The sequence below is a fragment of the Euprymna scolopes genome, chromosome 38, assembly GCF_053919585.1.
Source record: "Euprymna scolopes isolate OS-2025 chromosome 38, ASM5391958v1, whole genome shotgun sequence".
NCBI lineage: Eukaryota > Metazoa > Mollusca > Cephalopoda > Sepiida > Sepiolidae > Euprymna > Euprymna scolopes.
In genome coordinates this window covers 34429891-34443025 of record NC_136519.1, presented here as the reverse complement: position 1 = coordinate 34443025, position 13135 = coordinate 34429891, and the positions used below count along the sequence as shown (strand labels likewise).

The 13135-nt window shown below is 29.0% G+C and overlaps 1 protein-coding gene across 1 annotated transcript in view; it reads right to left on the bottom strand.

The window, feature by feature from the left end:
* LOC145263130 (pre-mRNA-processing factor 17-like) overlaps positions 1-13135 on the bottom strand; it is a 268376-nt gene that overhangs the window by 103321 nt on the left and 151920 nt on the right. The window contains exon 4 of the mRNA XM_080120076.1: positions 4948-5031. Within this exon, the coding sequence (XP_079976202.1) occupies positions 4948-5031 (84 nt within the window). The remainder of the gene's footprint in view (positions 1-4947; positions 5032-13135) is intronic.

The window sequence follows — 13135 nt, the reverse complement described above, 5'->3', positions numbered from 1 at the left end:
CCGATGAGTGTACAACAAATTCCCACAGCTCACTCGGGAATGCTGATCACGCTATGATAATGGTAGAAATCACCCTAAATGCTCGCCCTAAAACTGAAGACCCACTACTCAAAACGAGGTATTACAAAAAGGCTGACTGGGAAGCCATCAGGGAACTCATCAGAGATGCCCAACGGCAAAATATCTTTTCTCTTCCAGCGGAACAGTGTACAAATGAGACCACTGAATGGTTCAAAACTGCAATTAAAGCACATGTTCCCGTACGAAAATTCTATAGCAAGCCCCACTCTCCCCAATGGTTTACTTCTGCTTGTGCAGCTGCTATTCGTCAAAAGCAGCATGCGTTCCGCAGATTCAACCGACATAAGTCCAGCTCAAACAAACAGAAGTATATAGAAGCTAGAAATAATTGTAAGAGAGTGATAGTGACAGCTAAGACAGATTACTCTGAAACCACCAGAAAATGCATTGAAGCACAGAAATTAGGAACTCGTGATTTTTGGAAAATCTACAACAGCGTAGTAAATAATGGGCAATCAACGATTCCCCCACTAGCAAACAATCATGAGGTTGCTTGCACGGCAACTGACAAGGCTAACCTACTCGCCAGTCGGTTTGCCTCAAACTCCACACTGGACCCGGCACACCACTCCCTCCCTGACTTTCCTTTGCGAAAAACACGCCACACTAGACAATTTGAAAATCATCCCTTCTCAGGTACATGGTATTATAAAAAACCTAGACACCTCAAAAGCATGTGGACCAGATCTCATCCTGGATGTACTATTGAAAAAATGCTCTGCCGAGGTTGCTCCAGTTTTCTCCAAACTTTACAATAAATGCCTTAACAAATCTTGCTTTCCCGACTGCTGGAAAACCGCTTCTGTAGTACCAGTCTTCAAGAATTCTGGTGAAAGAAATGACCCACTAAATTATCGCCCCATTAACCTCCTTCTGCATTTCGCCAAAATATTTGAGTCCTTAGTTAATCAAGCCCTAGTCCACCACCTAACAGCTGCTAAACTCCTGACTGACAAACAATATGGATTTAGGCAAGCCCGTTCAACAGCAAATATCTTAACTGTAGTATCTGAACGTATATACCGTTCACTGGACAAAACAGGGAAGGGTAGAGTGGTAGCCCTGGATATATCTAAGACTTTTGACAGGTTATGGCACGATGGTCTTCTAAGGAAAATTAGATCATATGGAATCACTGGAAGAATACATAATGTAATTAAATCCTTCTTAAGAGAAAAATCCAAGTTGTCCTCAACGGTTGTACATCTAAACAATATGACATAAATGTGGGAGTACCTCAAGGGTTTATCCTTGGACCTCTATTATTCCTGATATTCATAAATGACCTCACTGATAAAATTGTTTCGGAGATGGGTATATTTGCCGATGACACCACTCTCTATAACAGATATGAGGGGAAAACAAATGAACACATATCCAAGGAAATGGCAGAAACACTAGAGGATAACCTCCAATTTGTAGTGGAATGGGGACAAAAATGGATGGTCACATTCAATGCTGCTAAGACTAAGCTTGTTTCCTTCAATAATTACAAGAAACCTTTTCTACCACCAATAGCAATGGCCAAGAACACATTGCCTGAAACTACTTCTTTTAAACTCCGTGGCCTAACGTTTACAGAGAATATGAACTGGAATAGATACATTGAGAGCATTGCCAAGGCTGTTGCAAAGAAGGTTGGCTCCCTCTACTGTGCTAGAAAACTACTTACGCCTGACAGTATCCTGTACGGCCATCATTCGCCCATGTATGGTGTACTATTGTCACATCTGGGCTGGTGCATCTGCTGCTTGTCTCTCGCTCCTAGACAGGGTTCAAAAGAGAGTCGCCAACTTGATAGGTCCTGAACTGTCATCTAGGCTTCAGCCTCTGTCCCATCGACGAGATATTGCATTCCTCTGCCTGTTCTACAAATACTTTAATGGTGAATGCTTTGACGAACTGCAAACACTTGTACCTCCTCGATGTAACTACCCCCGACAAACACGACAAGCCACTAAGTCTCACCCCTTTACAGTAGAGATCCCTAGATGTAAGAAAGCCTTTTACTCCAATAGTTTCTTTCCCAGAACTGCAGGTCTTTGGAACTCCCTTCCGGGATTCTGCTTTCCCAACTGTACTGATATGCAGAAGTTCAAGTGTAATGTGAACAAACATCTTTCTACTCATCTCCCTTCATAATGCCCCTGCAAATTATGTCCCTGATAGTAGCCCCCTGCTTCAAAGTAGCACTGTGCCTTGTTCGGGGTGAAAATTGAAAAAAAAGGAAATTTTTAAAAACACACAAGGAAACGTTTGTTGAGAGTTTTCATCCATGATTTGCTCAGAAGAGAGATACTAATGTTACCATATCTTTTTTCGTAAGCATTTTCTTTGTTAAAATCGAGATAAATAATTAGTATTTTTTAGAATAAACTAATAACAAATAAATGTTTTCTTAAATGACATTGGCTGCTGTGATTTAATCGGCTCAGCATTTTAGCACCTTTCAATGTTTTACATAAACTGCACGATAGCATGATTCTTATTCTGCATAAGTACCAAAAAAAACAAAAAACAAAACACTAATGTATGTAAAAATAAACAATAACAAAATGTAAATGTTAATGTCATTTCAAATCCCTTACCTATTCCAATTCTGTAAATTAGGTATGTAAAAATAATGTTAAAACATTAGTCTCCCACCACCACCAAAAAAAGCTAGAATAGTGGAAAATTCCATTACGATTTAACAATCTAAAACAATGGCATCTTGGGAAAAAGTATGCTGTAAAAAAGCAAAAATAATTTTGCATTTTGGGTGTAGGACATTAAAATAACTAAACATCTTTGTTGTGGTTTGCCACCTGCACTTGGGCGAGTTATGAAATTGCAGAGAATTGATCAGGAAATAGATGTACATTGCTGAAGAAAGTAAACAAGAGGCCAGAAGCAAATAATGGCGATATTTGTTCTTATTTTTAAATGCATCTATAATTCAAGTAAAAAAGAGAAGGGGGGATCAGAACAACATCTGTGCACCTATCACATCACCACTGTGATTTCAGAGAGAGATAAACATGTTTTGTGTCCATGACACAACACCGACCAATTATTCATAATAGAGATTGAAGACCACCAACATTATGTTAGACAATTATCTTTTAAATTTGGCACATTTTAAAATTGCAGACCATTCATTCCCACACACATTACACTATTGTAGATAAATTTTCACACAGATAATATAGTATTTAAAAAAGATTTCTTACCACACACACCAAACTATTTAAAACAATTTCTTCACACACAAACTATACGATTTAAAACAATTTCTTCATACACAAACCATACCATTTAAAACAATTTCTTCATACCCATACCATTTAAAACAATTTCTTCATACCCATACCATTTAAAACAATTTCTTCATACCCATACCATTTAAAACAATTTCTTCATACCCATACCATTTAAAACAATTTCCTCATACCATACCATTTAAAACAATTTCTTCATACACAAACCATACCATTTAAAACAATTTCTTCATACCCATACCATTTAAAACAATTTCTTCATACCCATACCATTTAAAACAATTTCTTCATACCCATACCATTTAAAACAATTTCTTCATACCAATACCATTTAAAACAATTTCCTCATACCATACCATTTAAAACAATTTCTTCATACACAAACCATACCATTTAAAACAATTTCTTCATACCCAAACCATACTATTTAAAACAATTTCTTCATACCCAAACCATATCATTTAAAACGATTTCTTTATACAAACACATACCATATTATTTAAAACAATTTCTTCATACCCACACATACCATTGAAAACAATTTTTTCATACACACACATACCATATCATTTAAAACAATTTCTTCATACCCACAGATACCATTTAAAACAATTTCTTCATACCCAAACCATATCATTTAAAACAATTTCTTCATACCCAAACCATATCATTTAAAACAATTTCTTCATACACAAATCATACCATTTAAGACAATTTCTTCATACCCAAACCATACCATTTAAAACAATTTTTTCATACCCAAACCATACCATTTAAGACAATTTCTTCATACCCACAGATACCATTTAAAACAATTTCTTCATACCCAAACCATATCATTTAAAACAATTTCTTCATACCCAAACCATATCATTTAAAACAATTTCTTCATACACAAATCATACCATTTAAGACAATTTCTTCATACCCAAACCATACCATTTAAAACAATTTTTTCATACCCAAACCATACCATTTAAGACAATTTCTTCATACCCAAACCATATCATTTAAAACAATTTCTTCATACCCAAACCATACCATTTAAAACAATTTCTTCATACACAAATCATACCATTTAAAACAATTTCTTCATACACAAACCATACCATTTAAAACAATTTCTTCATACCCAAACCATACCATTTAAAACAATTTCTTCATACCCAAACCATACCATTTAAAACAATTTTTTCATACACATACCATATTATTTAAAACAATTTTTTCATACACACACGATACCATTTGAAACGATTTCCTTTCATGCACACACGTTATACCATTTTAGACAATTTCTTCACATACACACCACACACACCATTTAAAACAATTTCTTCAGACAAACACATCATACAATTTAAAAGAATTTCTTCACACACATACACACTATTTAAGATAATTTCTGAACACAATACAGACAATTCTTTCCCACAGCTCATACTATTACACATGATTCTTCTCATACACCATAATATTACGAATAATTTCTTCCCATCTACCTCACTACTGCAAACAGGTCCATTTTATAACATTGGATGCAGTTAACATATCTTTGTCCTTCTCTAACAGCAGTGAATTAGAGATCTTTGGATGCTGTACTTACTTTGATTTTCTTCAGCTTTTATCGTATCTCCAACAACGCTGTTTAGTGTTTCTACATTGTCAGCACTCGGATCAATAGCGTAACCTGAAAAGAAATTTATATTTTTATTTTCAGAGAATCAGACATAAACTGGACAAAGCAAAACAATAAATAAAAAAAATAACCAGTATGCCACTTGAATTGGCTTAATTTGAACTTAATTAAGAAAAGATATGATTAAAATTTGTTCAAAACTTCTGGCCTTGATGGAAGGGAGACTAAAACTTGCTGCTATGGTTTCAAATGATCTTAAATACTAGCAAGGGGAGACTTGATTCCAAATATTTCTCATGTTATATCTGTCCTCTTTCGGAAATAGGGTACAATTATGAATATCTCCAGTATTAAATAATCCTTATACACTGTGAAATTTAGTTTATGTATGAAAACCAAAGAGGGGAGATATAACATATGAGGAATATTTCGAATTCTTGCTGGATCTGAAATGTAAGGAGAGACTTGATTCCAAATATTTCTCATATGTTATATCTCCGCTCTTTGGTTTTCGTACATGAACTAAATTTCAGTGTATCACTTAATACTGGAGATATTCATAATAGTACTCTATTTCCAAAAGAGGGGGATATATAACATATGAGAAATATTTGGAATCAAGTCTCCCCTTGCTGGTATTTAAGATCATTTGAAACCATAGCAGCAAGTTTTATTCCCTTCTCTGTTAAGGCCAGAGGTTTTGGGGAAATATATATTATGATGATTGCAACGTCTTGTCAGACGAGTGCCACTCTCTCAGACACTGAAAGTTCATGACCCCGAAAATGACATATAGTCCTGCCGACGAATTCACATGCTCAAGCAGACATGACACTAAAGACGGTCATTGGTATACATACATATATATTCACGTACACACACATACATATATACACATATCACACACATATATACATGTATGTGTGCATAATGTGTATTGTGTATGTATATACACAATACACATTATGCACACATACATATACATACACACACATGCAAACATACAGAAGACGGTCATTGGTATACATACATATAAATATATACATACATACATGTCTATAAGCATACGCTCATATATACCCATATACATACACAATGCATAATACACAAACATACATATACATACCCACATGCATACATATACATACATACATATACACACACATATACAAATACATGCACACATACACTTACACATACATATATGTGCACTTACCTACATACACATACACATATATGCATTCATACACATACATGCATACATATACATACACACATGTATATACACACATGCATGCATGCATACATATACATACACACATGTATATACACACATACATGCATGCATACAAACATATATAAATGTATATACATATACACATAGATATAAATACATATAAACACACATGTACATATATAAATATACACACACATACATATATATATAAATATACATATATATATAAATATACATACACATATACATAAATATACATACACATATACATATACATACACATACATATATATAAATATACATACACATACATATATATATAAATATACATATATATATAAATATACATACACATATACATAAATATACATACACATATACATATACATAAATATACATACACATACATATATACACATACATAAATATACATACACATATACATACACATACATATATATAAATATACATGCACATACATATATACACATACACATATATATACATACACATATATATATAAATATACATATATATATATATAAATATACATACACATATATATAAATATACATACACATATATATAAATATACATACACATATATATAAATATACATACACATATATATATAAATATACATATATATATATATAAATATACATATATATATATAAATATACATATATATATATAAATATACATATATATATATATATATATAAATATACATATATATATAAATATACATATATATATATATATATACATATATATATATATATAAATATACATATATATATATATATATATAAATATACATATATATAAATATACATATATATAAATATACATATATATAAATATACATATATATAAATATACATATATATATATATATATAAATATACATATATATATATAAATATACATATATATATATATATAAATATACATATATATATATAAATATACATATATATATATATATAAATATACATATATATATATAAATATACATATATATATATAAATATACATATATATATATAAATATACATATATATATATAAATATACATATATATATATAAATATACATATATATATATATATAAATATACATATATATATATATATAAATATACATATATATATATATAAATATACATATATATATATATATAAATATACATATATATATATATAAATATACATATATATATATATAAATATACATATATATATATATAAATATACATATATATATATATATAAATATACATATATATATATATATAAATATACATATATATATATATAAATATACATATATATATATATAAATATACATATATATATATATAAATATACATATATATATATAAATATACATATATATATATATAAATATACATATATATATATAAATATACATATATATATATAAATATACATATATATATATAAATATACATATATATATATAAATATACATATATATATATAAATATACATATATATATATATATAAATATACATATATATATATATAAATATACATATATATATATATAAATATACATATATATAAATATACATATATATATATATATAAATATACATATATATATATATAAATATACATATATATATAAATATACATATATATATATAAATATACATATATATATATAAATATACATATATATATATATATAAATATACATATATATATATAAATATACATATATATATATAAATATACATATATATATATATATAAATATACATATATATATATATATAAATATACATATATATATATAAATATACATATATATATATATATATAAATATACATATATATATATAAATATACATATATATATATAAATATACATATATATATATAAATATACATATATATATATAAATATACATATATATATATATATAAATATACATATATATATATATAAATATACATATATATATATATAAATATACATATATATATATAAATATACATATATATATATATATAAATATACATACACATATACATACATATATATAAATATACATACACATATACATATAAATATACATACACATATACATACATATACATACACATACATATATATAAATATACATACACATACATATATATAAATATACATACACATACATATATATAAATATACATACATATATATAAATATACATACATATATATAAATATACATACACATACATATATATAAATATACATACACATACATATATATAAATATACATACACATACATATATATAAATATACATACACATACATATATATAAATATACATACACATACATATATATAAATATACATACACATATACATAAATATACATACACATATACATACATATATATAAATATACATACACATATACATACATATATATAAATATACATACACATATACATACATATATATAAATATACATACACATATACATACATATATATAAATATACATACACATATACATACATATATATAAATATACATACACATATACATGCATATATATAAATATACATACACATATACATGCATATATATAAATATACATACACATATACATGCATATATATAAATATACATACACATATACATACATATATATAAATATACATACACATATACATACATATATATAAATATACATACACATATACATACATATATATAAATATACATACACATATACATACATATATATAAATATACATACACATATACAAATATACATACACATATACATACATATATATAAATATACATACACATATACATACATATATATAAATATACATACACATATACATACATATATATAAATATACATATATATATAAATATACATACATATATATAAATATACATACACATATACATACACATATATAAATATACATACATATATATATAAATACACATACACATATACAAATATACATACACATATACAAATATACATACACATATACAAATATACATACACATATACAAATATACATACACATATACAAATATACATACACATATACAAATATACATACACATATACAAATATACATACACATATACAAATATACATACATATATATAAATACACATATACATACATATATATAAATACACATATACATACATATATATAAATACACATATACATACATATATATAAATACACATATACATACATATATATAAATACACATATACATACATATATATAAATACACATATACATACATATATATAAATACACATATGCATACATAGATACATATAATGATGGCAGATTAATTGTTACATGCATCCAGCATTTCAGGCGTACACACGTCACAGTTTTTTTATCACCACAGGACTTTTTTTTTTAATAGACAAATGCCTGAGGGAGTATCTATACAAAGATGAAGTTACAGAGTTTTAGCTTTGTACGACAGCTAAATCTCTTTCTCGGTTCAAAATGTTGACATCCAGCAACAAGCAAGAGCAAGATAGCCAGCAACAAGTAAAACTGCAGACCAGCTTAATGCGGGTACTGGTCTCCCGCTTTGTTATTTTTTTTATATCAGAGATCCGCTTCTCCCAGAGGGGCTGCCCTCACCACGCCCCACGAGAGCCCTCTCCATCCCACACACACATGGAAATGAACACATGCATACATACAGATGTATGCGAACATACATATGCATGTGCACACACATACAAACATACACACATAGTAGCACACAAGTACGCATATACATACATACACATAATACACATGAAGGAACATTCCAAAAGTCTTAAATACTCAATGATCAGGACGACGATGATGGTGATGAGCACAAAAAAAGAAAAAAATGGCACGGATTTACATCTTGTTCTTATTTTTACAAAAAGGTTTCTCTATAAGACTATCACATTTGAAGTAGAAAATGATGATGATGTGGACAATTTCACACATTATTTCACAAATAAAATCGACGACGAGTCAAATGTAAACACAGTCCAACCTACATATATTAAAGATGCTTACTCTTTTTTTTTTTTTTTTTAAAATAAAAAGTTTGGTTGAGACTAACACTTTTGGAGTAGTAAATGATGATGATATGGACAAATTCACACATTATTTCACAAATATATATATATACACACACACATACTGGTAGTCAAATTGAATATTGAAATGCTCATATCTTTGATTCTATGGGATAAAACTACATGAAAATTTGCAGGCTTTTTGAAGATTATAGTACTATTCTGTTTAATATTTTATAACAATTCGTAAAATATACAGTGTCCTACAGGCCAGCTTCAGTTTTGCTGCTCCAGTAGTCTCCCCTGTGGCCTTGTCAGGCCACTAATACATCCTTTCAATCTGCACATAGTGTTAGAAATACTTTTTTTTTTTTTTTTTTTTTTTTTTTTACAAGGGGGTTATCACATATCAAGACCTGGAGGCAACTTGAGGATAAGAATGTATTGTAGGTCATTAGGACAATTACGTAATAATCGTGTGTGGTGGAAATTTGGTATAATTAGATTATTTACGAGGACAATTCAATAAGAACTTGATATTGTAGTCAGCTGAAAAGCAGACGAGCGAAACAAGCAGGCAGTTATAAGAAAGAAGCTTTGTTCATAGAATCCGCGTTTAGGTCCAATAAGGAGTGGGTGATTTAGTGGTGGTGATTTTGGCTAGAAAAGTGTTTTTTTGTGCAAGATTGGCAAGGAGGGACCATAGATTGGAGCTCAGTTGAACACTTCTTATGAAAATAGCAATAGAGCAGAGACATGTTCGCAACATCTCTTCTGTGGGAAAGAGGTCGAAGAGAAAACAGTATCGTCTACTAGATTACGACGTCTGTTTTGAACTTTGTGAAAGCAGAATAGAGTGCTCCAAAACTTCTTTTTAAAAACTGCCTCTGTGAAACAATACCATGGAGTTGCTTTCCAGCCGACTACAACATGGTTGTTTTCAAGTCCAATGTTAAATTCTTGTTGAGCCATTCTTTCATATAACCAAATTCTAGCAGTTTCAAACGTCTTTGTCTCACCACCCACCTAACAAACCAATTAACCCGTATCCTAGAGTAGCTTTTGGGCCTAGATTAATAGTGGCTAAAAAAACTGATCAAACGATGAACGTAGTCAATTATAGAGATGCTCGGTCTTCTTTTTCTAATCATTTAACATCACTTTTTTTCACAGCATTTGAGTTTTGATTCTTTGTTTCATTCAAGATTAACAAACCGCTATGTTCTTTTTCTTTACAAAAACAATTCAGATATTGATGGTTATTTGACCTACTCGTCCTTTTTCTTTTTTATTGAATCAAAATCAGGATCATGTCACGTTCTTAAAAATATTTAAAAAAAAAAAAAAAAAAAAAAGGGAACAACGGAGAATTTTTAATATAAGTTACAAATACAAACGGGGAAACAAAACGTAAAAAACATTATTTTTACATTTTATTTTAAACTAGCGGGGGTACCCGGGTTGTCCGGGTGTTTGTAGGTGTAAAAAAAACAAAAAAACCCGAAAGCAGAAAAGAAAGCGAAAGAAAACGTGACATTTTACCGCTACGCTAAGGAGATATAGGAAGTGAAAAAGCGTTGAAATTTAGCGACGCCAATCAAAAAGTTGACTTGCAGAAACGGACATTGGCTGGAGGCCAGTTAAGCTTTCCGTCATTTCATTTCCCCACGATGTTGGGGAAAACCAGCTCCCCACAAAAAGGGATGGTCCAAATGAATAGCAATTGTCTGATATGATGGGTTTCCCAGACATTGATCAAAGCTGATTGCTTTCTGGACGTTCCCGCCACGAAAGCCGGGGACAATGCCTTCGCTTTAGATTAGTTTCGATTTTATACGAAAAAGCCGAAGAGGGGCTGAAATAGCAAGAATTTTGTAAAAGTTGATATAAATAAATCTAGACGCGAAGCGTGTTCGCAAATCCTAGATATTATGATTTAGACGGTATATAAAAAGTTTTAAGAAATAGTAACTCCCCCACACCCCAAGAATCTCAGCGAAAAAAGCCTTTGCTGGACATACAGAAAAAAATACACACACACACATTTTTGTTGTATATATATATATATATATATAGATATAGAAGATAGATTCCATAAACTGGAGTTTACTTTCAGCAGCTTCATAACTCTCTTCCTTTATTTTGTCCTTTAGTCCTCACATTCCATGAGAAATGTTACTGACAAAGAGGAAAGAATTGCTGTTTTTTTGAGGTCAGAATTTATTCTATCTAAAACTTAGTGTTGGCAAGTTTTTGACCTGGAATCGGTATTTTTTTTTTTTTTTTTTTTTTTTTTACATCAACTAGCTTCATGCCTCGTTTGGAGCGATTTCCATAAAAGATATTGCCAGAGAAATGGTATGAGAGTGAAAGAGAAATTGGTCACAGTATGTTGATGAGAAATGAATATGCCTAGTTGGAAACTATTCATTAAAAGAATTCTCAAATATTAAATTAAAATTAACTTTGTTCAGATAACGAATTCAAAAAGTGATTTTGGCTGGATTTTTTTTTTTTTTTTATAGATATGGAAATCGCTCCAAACAAAACATGAAGCCACTTGATGTAAAGAGCTAAAAAAAAAAAAATAAATAAAATAAATACTACTTCAAGGTAAAAAAAAGAACTAACCAAAAATGTGTTAGAAGAATAGATTCCAACAGAGAAAACAGAAACTCTTCCCCCCTTTGTCAATACATCGTGCATGTGGATTAAAAGACAAAATAAGAGAAACAAGAGTTACAAGGTTGTTAAAAGTAAACCCAAGGTTTCCATTCTGCTCACAGAGATTAACCAAAATCATGCCAGACTTAAACTTTTTACGTATACAT